Raw genomic sequence first — 15,860 nt, forward strand, 5'->3', positions numbered from 1 at the left:
TCTGATTGGTCGGCTGTTTGAGTGTGTTTGTGAAATGTCATGCATCTTACCGTAACCTCAAGTTTCAACACTACTAACTAACTCAACTCAACCAGGCCTCTCCCCTTTTTTGCGTATACCTTGGGCAGTAATTATTTGTATGAGAAATATATTGTGACGTATTTGTTCCAAAAGGATTTAATAACCCAGAATAAGTGTGAAACAAGATAACCACCTATCTATCTATCTATCTATCTGAAGGGTGTTTTCTGTTTGTGTTAAAGTGTTAGTTTGGTTTGGCTTCAGTCCTGATCCATTTATGATGCTGTGAGGCATCACAAACTAACATGTCACGAAGTGTATCGTATCATTAAGTAATTGGCGATACCCAGTACTATGAAAATGAGAGTTTGGTTTCTGTGTGTGTTGCAGGATCAAGTGAAAAAAAAAATGTGAGCGAGTGTACGCTTGTTACATTTTTTCATGAGTTCACTTGCCTTAATAGTTAGGAGGCTGAATCTGCTCAGCTCAAGCTCTGAGCTAAACCTTATCTCTCCTCCTTGCATCCCCAATAGGTAGAGAAAAAATGGAATATAGGAGGAGAAGGGTAGGTGAAGGGATTCTGGAAGAATTTTCAGTTAAAGGGGTCCTTGACTATGATTTAACTTTTTTAACTTTGGTTAGTGTGTAATGTTGCTGTTTGAGCATAAACAACATCTGCAAAGTTACGACGCTCAAAATTCAATGGAAGGGAGATATTGGCTTTTTAAGGACTACAACAAACGGCTGGTAGGGACTACAACAAGCTTTTTCCCGGGTTGGTGACATCACAAACCCTAAAATTTACATAAACCCTGCCCCCGAGAACACACAACAAAGGGGGTGAGGCCATGTTGGGCTGCTTTAGAGAAGAGGAAGAGTTGTTGTAGTAGAGTGTTGTTGCAATGCTGTCATTGTACACCAGACTGCTTCACTTCTCAATTCAATGCTGGATTTGCACAAAAGATTAACATGACGGCACATGCTAGTCGATGAGTTGAATCAACTCCACAGCAACTACATAAATTTATCCACTAAGCATTCAGAAACGTCCAGATGCATTCTAAAAGTTGTTACTTCTTCCTGAGTCTCTCCATCAGTGTCGACTCCGGTTTGAGCAATGTAAGGCTGAACATCGTTACTGACAATCCTCATTTTGTCTGCGTGAGATTCTCCACCTTTGTTGTTGTTGAGCAACTGAAGCACGAGCTGTTTTATCTCCGCCCTCTTCTGGAAACAAGGCCGGGAGCAGCAGCTCATTTGCATTTAAAGGGATGCACACAAAAATTGCGTGTTTTTGCTCACACCCAAATGGGGGCAAATTTGATAAGCTATAATAGATGATCTGTGGGGTATTGGGTGAAACTTCACAGACACATTCTGGGGACACCAGAGACTTATATTACATCTTGTGAAAAGGGGCATAATAGGTCCTCTTTAAGATGTTGATTAATCTATGTACACTGAAAAAAAAAAAAAAATGGTGTAAGACACTTTTCATGATACTTACAAATAATTACAAAGAATTGGTAAGTAACACTGGATTAAACAAAAAATGTTTATAGTATTGCCTTGTAAAATCGCCACCATGGAATTATAAGGTTCTATCTACATTCTGAGCAGTTTTGAGATATTAAGCGTCAAAGTTTTTGCATTCCATACTCCTTTGTAGATAAAACCTTTTTTTTTTTTCTAAAAAAAGTCCTAAAATGTACACAACTTAAAAAAAAAAAAAAAAAATCACATAATGTAAAGAAGTTCACAGAATAAGAATATGTGAAAAACTCGATTTTGACAAAAAAAAAAAAAATAGAACCTTATAATAGAAAACAGAATGAAACGAAATAGAACCTTATAATTCCAAAGTAATGAAATGTTCTTGAATAATCTTTGTCAGTCAAAAATATTTTTTCACAGTGTAATTTTTTGCTTAATTTATTATACAAATAATCATTAATTCAGTATTAGTACACTCTAAAAAAAATTGTCAGTAAATCCAGCAGAATTTAAAGATCCAAAAAAAGTGCAACATTATGTTAGATTTTTGTGAGAAACAGATTTGCCACATTCACAATACACACGAGAATGCCTTTGTTTGCATACAGTCAAAAGCACGGCACAAAAAGAAAAAGATGTTGTCGTGTGTATCGTGAATGTGTGGAGTTTTACACTATTAGTCTTTTCTTCCCACTAAACTTTCCTGTTCCATTGGCAGACATCGCTTTAGCACCATGTGCTCTATCAGTCCTGAACGCCTTTATGTTCTGCCTGTGACCTTATCTGTCGGCTGCAAACACGACAAAAACACATCTACAGTACATACACTGACACGAGCTCGTGCGCGCACCTCCTGTTTCCTTCCACACTTCACCTGGGGCACTAGAGATGCTGAGAATAGCACGCTCTCATTCTCCACTGGAAAAGTATAACAATGACCCACCTTCAGATGGCTACTAACAGAGCGGTGCGCTTGGACTCGGGCCAGAGGAGCGGATTTTCATGTCCTAGATGGAAGTGTGCTTAGTGAAGGGGTTTCTGGGTAATGACAGGGTGGGCTTTTGATGGCCAGCGCATGTACAGAATGGACACAGCAGGAGACCACAATGATCTGTTGTTTATCAGTTCTGGGATAGCTTCCATATTTCGCTTTCTCTATGGCTCTAGTGTATTTTGGAAAGGCTTCCTAATGGCTCAGTTACTGTTTTTTTTTTTTTTACTACCTTTGTCAGCACAATATAGTTTGAAATTAGTTTGGTATTGTTTAATAAAAGGATTTGTCTTGTTTTTTGTCTACTCGGACCATTTAAGCTGTAAAAATGGGTCATTCAGTTATGAATACACATATACAGTATACTCATGTAGTGCGATATAGCAAATCTCAGCTCCCTGATTTTTTGTATTGTGTTGCATAATGCATACTATATTATCACCCAGCTGTTTAAGGTTGGATATAGAAGTACATCCAACTCTATTTGCAGGCATATCGTATATTATATAGCAAATCTCAACTGATTGATTTTTTTATTTAGTAGCAAAGTATAACTATAATCACCCAGATCTTCATACAAAGTTGTATATATAAGTAAGACCAACTTTATCCGCATACATACACAATTGTCTAGGGTGATTTAGGCCTTTACTATACTATATAGGCATGAATATATTGAGATAAGCATTAACATCATGATTCACTGTAAAGCTGAAACAATGTGTATTGTGTAAAATGCTATACAAATAAATTTGTCTTGACTTGCATATGCACATATGCTAATAATATATTTGCATATCCATATACAGTATTCAGCAACTTGTTTTGCTCGAATGAACAAAAGTGTTATGGAGGGCATCTACATTTGAAGAGTTTAGATGCAAAAATGTCCAAGTCCATCTGACATGTTTTCTTTTAAATCAGCATTTTTATTTTTTTATTTTTTTTTACCAGGCATTTAGGCTCAGTAATTTCTCTTTAATGGCAATGAAAAAGTTGTCAGTTATGAAAATGCCTTATTTTCAAAAATGTCACTTTAGTTAATTGATTTGTATTTAACAAGTTTGGCTGTCTTTTGCTGAAAAACCAGCTAAGTCCATGCATGCTTTTTTCACAGAAACCTCTAAGTCCACCTCTTTGGACAACAAGACATAGTAAAATGTCTGTTTCCCTTTCATGGGAACTGTCGACGCTACGTCATATGACGTTATGGGAAACCTCTGCGTGATTGCGTCGTGAAGCACTCTTGTATCTATACAATAATGTGACCGATTGGTCATATGACGTAGCGTTGACAGTTCCCATGAAAGGGAACGTCTCGGGTTACTTGTGTAACTGGTTCCCTGAATAAGGGAACGAGACGCTACGTCACGTTGCCGTACCCCCAGCATACCTGTGAGTGTCTTGCTTCAGCCATAATCCAGAAGCTAGCGTTCTTTGTTCTGGGTATGCTTTATAGTTTCCTGGTCCGTGACGTCAACCGCCTCTGACGTCTCGTCACATTATTGGTTAGATACAAGAGTGCTTCACGACGCAATCACACAGAGGGTTCCCATAACGTCATATGACGTAGCGTCTCGTTCCCTTATTCAGGGAACCAGGGTTACACAAGTAACCCGAGACGTTCTGTCATTGCCACTGTAACGACGGCAAAACATGATTAAAAACCTGCAGCTCGGCAATTGAAATCGGCTCATACGCACACATCAATTATCTTAAAATCATATGATTCGATTTGCGCCTTGAAGGCTTTTGCTGACAAAGGGAAGTGCAGTTTAGTGGTTTCTGGCAATGAATCTGTATTTCTGAATGGGCTGATGCTTGGATTTAGTGGATTTGAAGCAAAAGTATTTGATGAATGCGCATACTATGTGTGAAGAGCATTCGCTCAATATCATTACTTCATTTTTGACAGAGGTGGCATTTAGTGGCTTTTGCATCTGAACTCTTCATTTAGTCTTAAAACTACAGTAAGAAAAGTGTTAATTTTTCCGTGCAACACTTTAAAGGTACGCTATATAACGTTTGGCCCGCTAGTGGTTAAAACAAAACAAAACTGAAGAATATTATTTTGGTTGCGCTTAGGTTCTGCATGACTGTGCGGATGAATATGGTTCTTTCTCATAACTAAAAAATGAGAGAGATTGTCCTACTGATACTAAAACATTCACTTCTAGACTTAAGAGATATTATCAATTTAGATGGAAAGGATCTTAAGCTGAGCTGATGTTACTGTAGCTTTACCCATTAATAGACATGGCATTTCCTTGAAAATAAATTCCAGCACAGCACTACAACAATCATAATGAAATGAGGTTTCACAATAGATAAAGTTTTACAATTAGCTCTGTTAAGAGAGTTACATATGCCAATTTATCAGTTCAATAAAATAACTTACTCACCTGTTCAGTAATAAAAACGCAATCTAAAAAAGTGTAGAATATGACCCCTTTAAAACAGATAGTTCACATAGAATAAATAAATGGTGAGTAAATACTGTCATTATTTACTCACCATTCACTGTACTAACTTCATATTGTTGAAAGCCCATTTGACTTTCTTTCTTTTGTGGAAAACAAAAGAAAATATAATGAAAACATATGAAGATTTCAGATGCAAAATCCACTAAATGCCACCTCCATCAAAAATGAAATAACAATATTGAGCAAATGCTCTCCGCACGTTATATATGTTCATTTAATACTTTCCCTTCAAATCCACTAAATCCCAGCCTCAGCCCATTCAGAAAAACCGGTATGTTGGCAGAAAGCCAGAAACCTCTAAATGGCACTTCCCTTTGCCAGCAAAAGCCTCTAAGTTCACAGACCTGTCAGAAGACGAGAATCGAATCATATGATTTTATTCATTTGTCGAGTTTTTATCCTGTTTAAAGAGATTTTTAACTAAACAAGTTGGAGGAGTATGATGAAATGGTTGTCAACCTCATAATTTTGCCCGTTCTAAGGCTAAAGAAAATCATTACAGTGGCAATGACAGGATTCCGTGAGTAGCATGTAAACACAACAGTGTTTTCTGTGCTGCTGTAACTCTGACAGAAACGGGCATAACATGCATTAAAGAACAGCTCTATTCCACCCACGACAAAGTGAAACAAGATGAACTTAGAGATTTTTGCAAAAAAAGCACACATGGACTTTTGGTTTTGCAGCAAAAGACAATCAAATGTGTTACATATCAATAAATTGAATAAAGTGACATTTTTGAAAATAAGGCATTTCAATAACTGACTAATAACATTTTTATTACCATTAAAGTGAAATTACTGAACCTAAACATATAGGACAGGGGTTTTACACTGGATAAATTAATAAAGCAGAGTAGTGACCTGGCAAGTATCTTCATTCACCAACTTGCAACACAGACCGCCTTGCTCGCCTTGTTTAAAAATAAAAGAGGACTTGAATAAGCCCATGGCATGTTTGAGTCATGCTCTTAACAAACTATGTTTTATTTCCTCTGTCCATATTGTGAATAATAAATTTGTATCATTTTAATTTGCTTGTTACACAATGGAGCCTAACTTATTGTAATAATTATTTGACATAGCCTACTGTTACACTCAGAATTATTCCTTGGCATCCTCAAATACTAAACTGCATTTATTTTAAATTGTTTGCATGCTGGAGGTACGCTATTACGTTGTGTGCAGAGTGATGTTAACATTTAAAGGGTTAGTTCACCCAAAAATGAAAATTCTGTCATTTATTACTTACCCTCATGCCGTTCCACACCTGTAAGACCTCCGTTAATCTTCAGAACACAAATTAAGATATTTTAGTTGAAATCCGATGGCTCCGTGAGGCCTGCATAGGGAGCAATGACATATCCTCTCTCAAGATCCATAAAGGTACTAAAAACATATTTAAATCAGTTCATGTGAGTACAGTGGTTCTGTTACAACCACCGGTTCCTGCACTACACTTCCCAGCATCTCCTCTGCCCTGCACCTGCTCATCATCATCATCACATGCACCTGAGGACAATCATCATCATTAGCACTCATTGGGACTTGTATATATTCACTCACCCTTCACTCTTGTGTTTGTCGGTTATACGTTGTATGTTAGTGTGTGTTACTCTCCTGTGTTCCCTGTATGCTATTTTGGATTATCTAGTAAAGTTGGACTTTGATCTCATTCTCCTCGTCTTACGTGTTCCTACACACTAGAAACGTAACAGGTTCAATATTAATATTATAAAGCAACAAGCATATTTTTGGAGCGCCAAAAAAAACTAAATAACGACTTATTTAGTGATGGCCGATTTCAAAACACTGCTTCATGAAGCATCGGAGCATAAATGAATCAGTGTATCGAATCATGATTCAGATCACGTGTCAAACTGCCAACGGCTGAAATCACGTGACTTTGGCGCTCCGAACAGCAGATTCGACACACTGATTCATCTTTGCTCCGATGCTTCCTGAAGCATTGTTTTGAAATCAGCCATCACTAAATGAGTCGTTATTTAGTTTTTTTTTTGGCGCTCCAAAAATATTCTCGTCGCTTTATAATATTAATATTGAACCACTGAACTCATATGAACCGATTTAAGTATGTTTTTAGTAAAATATCTTAATTTGTGTTCTGAAGATTAACAAAGGTCTTACGGGTGTGGAACGGCATGAGGGTAAGTAATAAATGACAGAATTTTCATTTTTGGGTGAAGTAACCCTTTAAGGTAGCTGGTGAGAGAAAATAGTACTATCAAAGAGTCTAAAGAGGAAAGTTGACAGTGAAAATAGGGCATACAAAGAATAGAAAGTCAACTATGCGTTCATACCTAGTTTTGTGAATGCAAAGCCGGTATGTTTTATCTGCCGGTGTGTTTTAAAGTTGTCGCTGTTTGCAAAGAAATATAACACTGTGTCTACAGCAGACGCGAGCGGCGCGATGCGACGTGTCAAAAGGTAATAGAACCCATTATAATCAGTGATATTTTCTACACTGGATGCGGCACAACACATTTCCGACAGTAAACGGATTGCCTTTTCTGTTTCTGACATAGTCCAAGTGCTTTGAAATGGTCGGTTTGTCGAGTTCAGAGTAGACAGCTTTTAGCTGTTGCGGCGCGAAAAAAGTCGCATCTGGTGTAGAAACAGTGATAATATTAGATGGCACCACGAGACGAAGATCTATTTCAGAACCAGCCGCTATCAAAATAATCTGGCCAGATATTATTGCTGGCGGGCCAGTTTTGGCCCACGGGCCGCCTATTGCCGACCAATGATATAGGAGATTGATTAAAAAAAAAAAAAAAAAGCTAATTTAAAAGAAAAAATGTTGGACAAACTTAGAGGTTTTTGCATCTGAAATCTGATATCAACATATATTCTAAGGTGACAAGGTGCTTGCCATCTTGAAAAATGACAAAAATGTACCATAAAAGTAGTTTTTTTGTGGAACAGACTGAAATTTAAATTGTTACGGACTGAAAATCTTGCCATCCACCTGAACTCTCAAATCTCATTTGTGTTTTTGTATATTTATACTTGGTGACAAGACACGTGAGAACCAATGTTGTTTGGTGTCATTGACATCAAATCTGATGCATCTTCACATGTCTACTGTACATATAAGAAAAACAGGTTTGGAATGACATGAGGGTGAGTAAACATTGACAGAATTGTCTTTTACTTTAAATAAGTAACTTTATCTATTAGTTAGCATCTGATTGAAGGCCGTGACTAGCTCTGTAACCCCATTTGTTTGTTCCATTATCCGTGTTTGCTTGTATTGGCGACAGCTCCATCATCCTTCTCAGCCAATAGCAGAAGGGCACTAAAGCAAAGCTTTCACAGCATTGTGCATTCGGCAGTGGAATAGAAGCAAAACACATCCAGCACCTCTGGCTAAATGTAGCTTGTGATGTACCTATTGATCGTTCCAGATCGGTCTGCACGTGGGCGTTTGTGAGTGCGCTGTGATCGTGTGAAGTTTTCCAGAGAGTGTGGATTATTCTCCAGAGCTGTGAGCTCATTTATAGGCAGTTTTTACACTGGGTTCAATTTGGTCTGAACCCGAGTTCGATGCAAATCCCTCTGCCTGCCCACGCAGATCCGAGTGCCACCGTGAGCACTAGTGGCATCTGTTTACTACTGTAACTAGGTAACTCAGGTGAAGATGTTAACTTCACAGTATTATTCATGGTTTTGTCCTTTTGCTGTTACTAACCAAAATTAACATGCACAGCAGCACTTGTATGCACACTTATGTGGTAAGAGATGCAAAGAATGCTGCTCACCCAAGGCAGTTTCTGCAAATACATGCATTTTAGGGGGCATTTATAGAGACCATGCCCAGGTCATGTTTCACTGCCTGTCAGCGTATGTATTTCCATAGCTCCGCGCACCCTGCTTGCGCAGACATCACACGTCATCAGCGCGTTTCATGCTATGCAGAGTTAGACAGACGTCAGTCACCGAACACCAAAACAGCAAACACCTTTTACAGTTCCTCCTGAACCAAAACAACGAGCTTATGCTGTTTTCACACCATAACGTAATTTGGAATAGATGGAAACCTGGAGCGGTTCGTGGCTCGAATTTATGCATTTCAATGGCAACACTATCGATGCCGAAATGAATCTGCAGTCAGGTGTTGTTATTTATGGTCATTATTATTGTAATGTTTTGTGCTTTGAGACATGAGGTAGTTTAATGCCGTACTTCTCTAGTGACGCCTCTTTTCTTTGCTCCATGCTGTACGCGTTCATGTGTTTTGGAGGAGGTGTTGCTTTATAGACGCTCTGAAGGGAGGGTGGGAACTCATGCTTTCAAAGCTCGCTCGCTATTGCTAGCTTCTCTGAAAATTGCCTACCCTAACTTTAAGTTGTTTTTATTTTTCAATATTCTTTATGAAAATTTAACACTTTTCCCCACAAATTTATACATTTATCAATTATCTATTATAATTTAAATATTTTATTTTAAATATATATATATATATATATTTTTTTTTTTTAATTTAATAATATTTATTTATAATATTTAAATGATTTAAAATTTGAAATATTAAGACAATGAAGCCTATTCTAGGACCATTGGGTTGTTTATATTTTTCAATATATATATATATTTTTTATTACAAATAAACCCTAATAATCAGCACAAATTTATACTACATTTAACAATGAACTATTATAATTTTAATATATTTAAAATAAATTATTTACATTATAATAGATCATTGTTAAATTTAGTATGAATGTAGAATAAATGTATCTTTAAAATAAAACATTTAAATAAAATATGAAATAATATTAAATAAAAATATTATATTTTGCAATATTAAGAAAATTAAGCCTAATTTAGGACAATTGAGCTGTTTTTTTAATTAAATAAAATATAAAATAATATAATAAATACATTTTATTATAATATTTAAATAATTTAAAATTTGAAATATTAAGACAATGAAGCCTATTTTAGGACCATTGGATTGTTTGTGTGTGTATATATATATATATATATATATATATATATATATATATATATATATATATATATTATGACAAATAAACCCTAATAATCAGCACAAATTTATACGACATTTAACAGTGATCTATTATAATTTTAATATATTTAAAATTATAATAGATCATTGTTAAATGTAGTATAAATGTAGAATAAGTTTATCTGTAAAATAAAACATTTAAATAAAATATGAAATAATATTAAATAAAAAATATTAAATTTTGAAATATTAAGAAAATTAAGCCTAATTTAGGACAATTGAGCTGTTTTTTTATTTTTCATTTTTTTTTTTTTTTTTTTAAAATAGTGTTGTATTTTTAATGTGAGTATAAAAAAGTACTGTAATACAGTGTTTTTTATTAAATCGGCATAAAGGCAGTGCAACAAATACTACCATCATGTATAATTTATTACAGTAAAAATGTTTTTTTTTATTACAATAATAAGAACTGATGGCAAATTTGCTTAATTTTCATGAAAATTATATATAGATTTATATATTATATATATATATTCTTAAAAATAGAAATTAGGTTTCATTGCATTTTCATTATAAGTAAAATATTATTATTATTATTATTATTATTTTTTTTTTTTTTTTTTTGAGTTGAAATATGACCCAGACATGTTCTTGACAGGTTTCATTTCAAGTGGACTCGAGTGGCTCAGAAAACAGCTGTCAAGCACACCAACAAACAACAAATCATTAGTGTGAAAGTGTCTTTTTATGTCCGTGTTTATTTCTAACGTCTGCAGGCACTTGCAAACTCAAGAATACAGAGCAAATATGTAGGAGAGTGTGTTAGTCTTGTGTGCGGGGTTGGCTTTATGTGCATGAGGTTTGTGTGTTTTCTTATGTTTTATTAGCGTGTGCATGTGGGCGTACGTGTGAGTCGAGAGAGATTCTGTGTGTGTGTGGGAGGAGAAGGGATACTGGCTGCCTCCATGATTGTGTGTATTTGTGTGTTGGTGTATATGTGTGACTCACGTCTGGCATGCTCACTGCTCTGTGGCAGAAACGCTTCCAACTTAAGACATGCAGGGTAAGAGTGAATTCCTGACTCCCCCTGGTGGTTCAAAGTGTAACTGCTCTAGAAATACCTCGTTTTGGATCTGACCTTTAACTTTTATTTCAGACCCCATAAACCTGAAGATGGACCAAAAACATGAATGTTTGGAGAAGTTCCGCAAGCTGAACATTGTGAGAAAAAAATAAATAAAATCCAAATAATTAAATGTAACTAAGATAGCACAATAAATAGGCTCATCATATAAAGGAGAACATACTTCCCATAAAATAAGAAATATGTTTTGTGGTGCATGTTATTCCAAGCAAAATGTTAAAGCAACTGCTTTTGATTGACATCACAAATCCATTCATTTCTCGACTGTTTTCATGAAGGATAAAATCAAGATCTTTGCTACATTTTTTTTTCTTTTTCTAATTCACTCTTAAAAGGGTGAAAAAAAAATTATGCCCCCTTTTTACAAGATGTAATATAAGTCCCAGGTGTCCCCAGAATGTGTCTGTGAAGTTTCAGCTCAAAATACCCCACAGATCATTTATTACACCATGTTGTAAATGGCAATTTTTTAGTGTAAGGAAAAACATGCTGTTTTCATGCATGTATCTTTAAATGCAAATGAGCTGCTGCTCCCCACCCCCTTTCCAGAAGAGGGCGGAGCCTGTACAACTCATGCCTCGAATACTCTGCATCTGTTTGGTTTTGATTATTATCTCTATCGCGTCCACACTCATGCGACATTGAAGTTATTCAACATCATGAAAGTTTATTATTTGAATTTAAACCACAACAGTATAGGCACGGAAAGCTGGCTGTCAGACGGCACATCGTGTGAGTATTATACTAAGTTCTCTTTCATGTCTTATTGCGCTTACATTGTCAAAAACACACAAAGTTCACCAACACAGTTGTTTATGTCTGTGAATGTAAACAGCAGGGAAAGAAATCGCATGTGTATATTAGATCTGGTATTAAAGTGACAGCAGCGTAATATACAGTACTACTGCTGTACATGCTGTTAATATGAACCAAACAACAAAAGAAAAAACGAAAATCACTCACTGCTCTTGATTAAATAACTTTAGTAGCTTTAATAAGAATACATTTCTTACTCGAATGCTTCTGTTAAATAGTCTGGCGAAGAGATAAACAAGGCCGAATGTGTACAGCTCACTCAGGGGAGGAGCTAAGCTAATAGGGCAGATCGTCACCAGTCATGGGCTGGGCTTCCTGCTACTCTTATGTAAGAATAGGGGAAATCTGGAACTGCTCCTTTTTAGAGACTGTTTATGAATTATGGTGATTATAAAAAAAGGAGTGGGTGGATTTTTACCATTACAGGCTGGTTGTTTACACACACTGTAGTCACACATCTGTGTTCAAACACCTTATAAAAGGGTTTTTTTGCATAATTGGTCCCCTTTACAAATAAAGGTTTCAAAAGAGGGTTTTTGCAGCGATGCCATAGAAGGACCATTTTTGGTTCCCCAAAGAACCTTTCAGTGAACAGAGAACCATTTTATTATTTGGGGAGAGTATTTTTTTTTTTAGTATTTTTAAGAGTATTGAATGTCCTGTTTTATGGAAATGCATCAGATTATGGACATAATGAATATGGACAGTAAATACAATTTCATGCTGCCTCTAAGTGGATGATCTCTTCTACCAAATGACTATATTTTCTATGAATTATTGTTTCATTGTGCCTTATTGTGTCTTTATATCCAGTTGCTTCTGTTAGCCTAATGTTATGGACTTTTGTGGTAAACTAATGGGGCACTAATAGTTTTGCTCATCAAATTTCCTTGATTTTAAACTCTCAGCAAATTACGGTTTTGCATGGTGGTCAGTTTTAATGCCCTCCTGAAGGGAAATATACAGGAAAGAGAGAGAGAATAAAGGAATTATAATCACTAATGGATACTTATGGACTATTGGAATGATACTCAAACATTTTGAGTTTGTTTGCATTTATGATTTGCATTTTTATCTATTTATAAGCAATAAAGATTCTGTAACACAGATTATGTCATAAGAAATTACCCATAAAGAGAAGTATATCCATACTCAACTCATTATAGACCAGCTGCCATTACTTAACTGTTGCAGACAAAATGACATCAGATAAAGTGGTTCACAGGAGTTTGTATAACCCCTTTGCATGCTCAAACTTGCACACTCGCAATTTATTTCTTGACTTAATCCTTCTTGTTATAACAGGGGACCTATTATGCTCTTTTTCAAAGTCTTGATTTTGTTTTTGGGCTCTATTAGAATAGGTTTTCATGGCTGAATGTTCGTTATTTTTCTCATATTTGACATTGTTGCAGCCCCTCTCTTCACAGTCTGTCAGTAAAGCTCTGGGCTGGATTTCCCGATAACGTTGTCTCTTAGCACATTACGAAGACTCTAAAGGTAGATCTTAACTGAAGATATACAGTTTCTAGGCGTGTTCCTCAAACTATCCCTTAGGAGGCTGCTTAAGGTATATCTTCTTAAGTGCGACATTACCAGGTGCTGTCCCTGTCGGCGGTGCTGAATTGGTTGATTTCGATGGCTTGAGAATCGATAATTCACTCTATACAGGGGCTGCTTCACTGCATTATGTGAGAAATAAGTGTTCTTTAGAAAAAGAAGCACTTCAGAAGTAGAAATTACATTTCTGTCAGGACCACTATCATCAAATATGATTGATAATTGCATAGAGTTTGTCTTGGTGGTATGGTTCTGTTCTGGGCAAGAACTCCCTGCGCATCCATGCAGCCTAGCATGGATAAGAGCAGGGAGAGCAGCAATAACCCCCCTAGGGTAAACAGAACAGAACCAATATATGCAGATATAATTAATGTCAATAATTTAACATGTACACATATTTCAAGGATAGTTTGATTCAGGGGAATCATAAGGCCAATCCTGACTGAAGAGAGGAGGAGCTGGGGATGGAGGAGGGTAATTAGCTCCTGAGAATGCAATAGCTGCTGATAATACTGAAGAGCTTATATATGGATGCTGTGATAGGCGTCATATTCCTATAGGTAGACGTGAGTCACCTGGGAGTCAGCTGATGCGAGCTTGACTGACGTGACCTGCCAGAACTGACACTAACGCTGGATTTATCAGGACTCATGGGATGTTATAAAATTAATCCAAATTGCAAACTAAATCTATATTGTAATTTATCTATATTCTGGGAGCGCGGAGCCCCCATTTGCGTGAGTTTAAGGTGACCGTTCACAGCAAAATCCCCAGAGTTAAATCAGCTCTGCTCAGATTACGTATCGTCCCTCTCTATATAGTGTTAAAGTAACACTGAAGCAGAGTTAAAGTTAGTGAGATAATTAAGTGATTAATTAAGTTATGATTGAGCATTAGTGATGAACACCTGCTGTTAACAAGCAGAATCACCGAAGAGAAACACAATAACTACAAATGACTTCCAGCCACAGTCTTAGATGAAATCAACTGAAGATAAAAGACATTAAATCTCTCAGGATCTGATTAAACAACTCCACAAACAGCATATTATCTCATTAACTTTACCTCTGCTTCAGTGTTATTTTAACTCTATGTAGAGAGGGACCATATGTTCTCTGAGCAGAGTTGATTTCAAATGTATATTTAAATGTCTGAAACATAAAATAAACCTGATGAGGTTAAAAACACCGAATAGTTGTGATACATGACAAGCACGGAGCGCGCGTCTGTCTCTGGATCAGCGCTAAAGCACATTTGAATTTAGCAGTGAATCTTTGCATTTTATTCTTTGCCATAATCCTAATCTAACACTGGGTGTATTACAACTTCAGAATTATATTTGTATTGACTGTTAACAGTGATAAGGTATAGCTAAGAGTGCTCCAGACCAACCTTACGAAAGTATGGCTTACAGAAGGTATAGAATGTTTCGGGACACACGTCGTAATGTTAAAGTACAGCTTAAGGTATAATTTAAGAATGACGTAGAGTTAAGAAGGTTTTGGGAAATCCAGCCATGTTTAGCTCCTGTCTCTATGAAGCCCCTCCTTCAGAAAAGCAGAGTGTGTTCTGATTGGTCAGCTGGATCCGTGTGTTGTGATTGTTTGGAAATGTCACGCCCCTTATAACAGCAAGTTTCAACACACTACTAACTCAACTCAACCAGGCCCTACCCCTTTATTTTGCATATGCATTGGGTGGGAATTATTTAAATGAGAACTACATTGTGACGTGTTTGTTCATGGAAAGATAACTCAAGACTACAATCGAGGCGTTTCAGAGAGTTCAGAAACAGTGTGCACAGATATAGAGTATAACTCCCTTTGGAGTGGCTTTGCAGAATTTTTTCATGCTCAAACTTCAACATTACACACTAAAGAAAGTAGAAAATGTAAAAAAGCATAATAGGACCCATTTTAATGTACTGTTTTCTTTGTGTTTCTCACAGGAATCACCACCGTGCTCACTATGACGACCCTTAGCATCAGCGCTCGTCACTCTCTGCCCAAGGTCTCGTATGCCACGGCCATGGATTGGTTCATCGCCGTGTGTTTTGCTTTCGTCTTCTCTGCTCTCATCGAGTTTGCCGCCGTGAACTACTTTACCAACGCGCAGGCGGAGAGAGCCAAGAGAAAACAGGCCGCTGCAGCCAGTGCCAAGAGCTCCACACCGTCAGGCAAAGCGAAAGACACAGAGGAGGTTTTACAGGTGAGGTGATTTTACAGACATTACAAAAAGACTACATATACATTATAAAACACACAGTTCTGACTTTAAAATTTGATGAGCCATGTCTGACACTGTAAAATAGCTGTTACGCAGTACATCAGTTCAATTATTAATACGCCACGTCGCAAAG

General features: G+C 36.5%; 1 protein-coding gene across 1 annotated transcript in view; it reads left to right on the forward strand.

Moving 5' to 3' along the window:
• Positions 1-15,860, forward strand: part of gabra4 (gamma-aminobutyric acid type A receptor subunit alpha4) — a 55,154-nt gene that overhangs the window by 25,203 nt on the left and 14,091 nt on the right. The window contains exon 8 of the mRNA XM_048164117.1: positions 15,450-15,709. Coding sequence (XP_048020074.1) covers positions 15,450-15,709 — 260 coding nt within the window. The remainder of the gene's footprint in view (positions 1-15,449; positions 15,710-15,860) is intronic.

Source organism: Megalobrama amblycephala, linkage group LG17 (assembly GCF_018812025.1).
Source record: "Megalobrama amblycephala isolate DHTTF-2021 linkage group LG17, ASM1881202v1, whole genome shotgun sequence".
NCBI classification, from domain to species: domain Eukaryota; kingdom Metazoa; phylum Chordata; class Actinopteri; order Cypriniformes; family Xenocyprididae; genus Megalobrama; species Megalobrama amblycephala.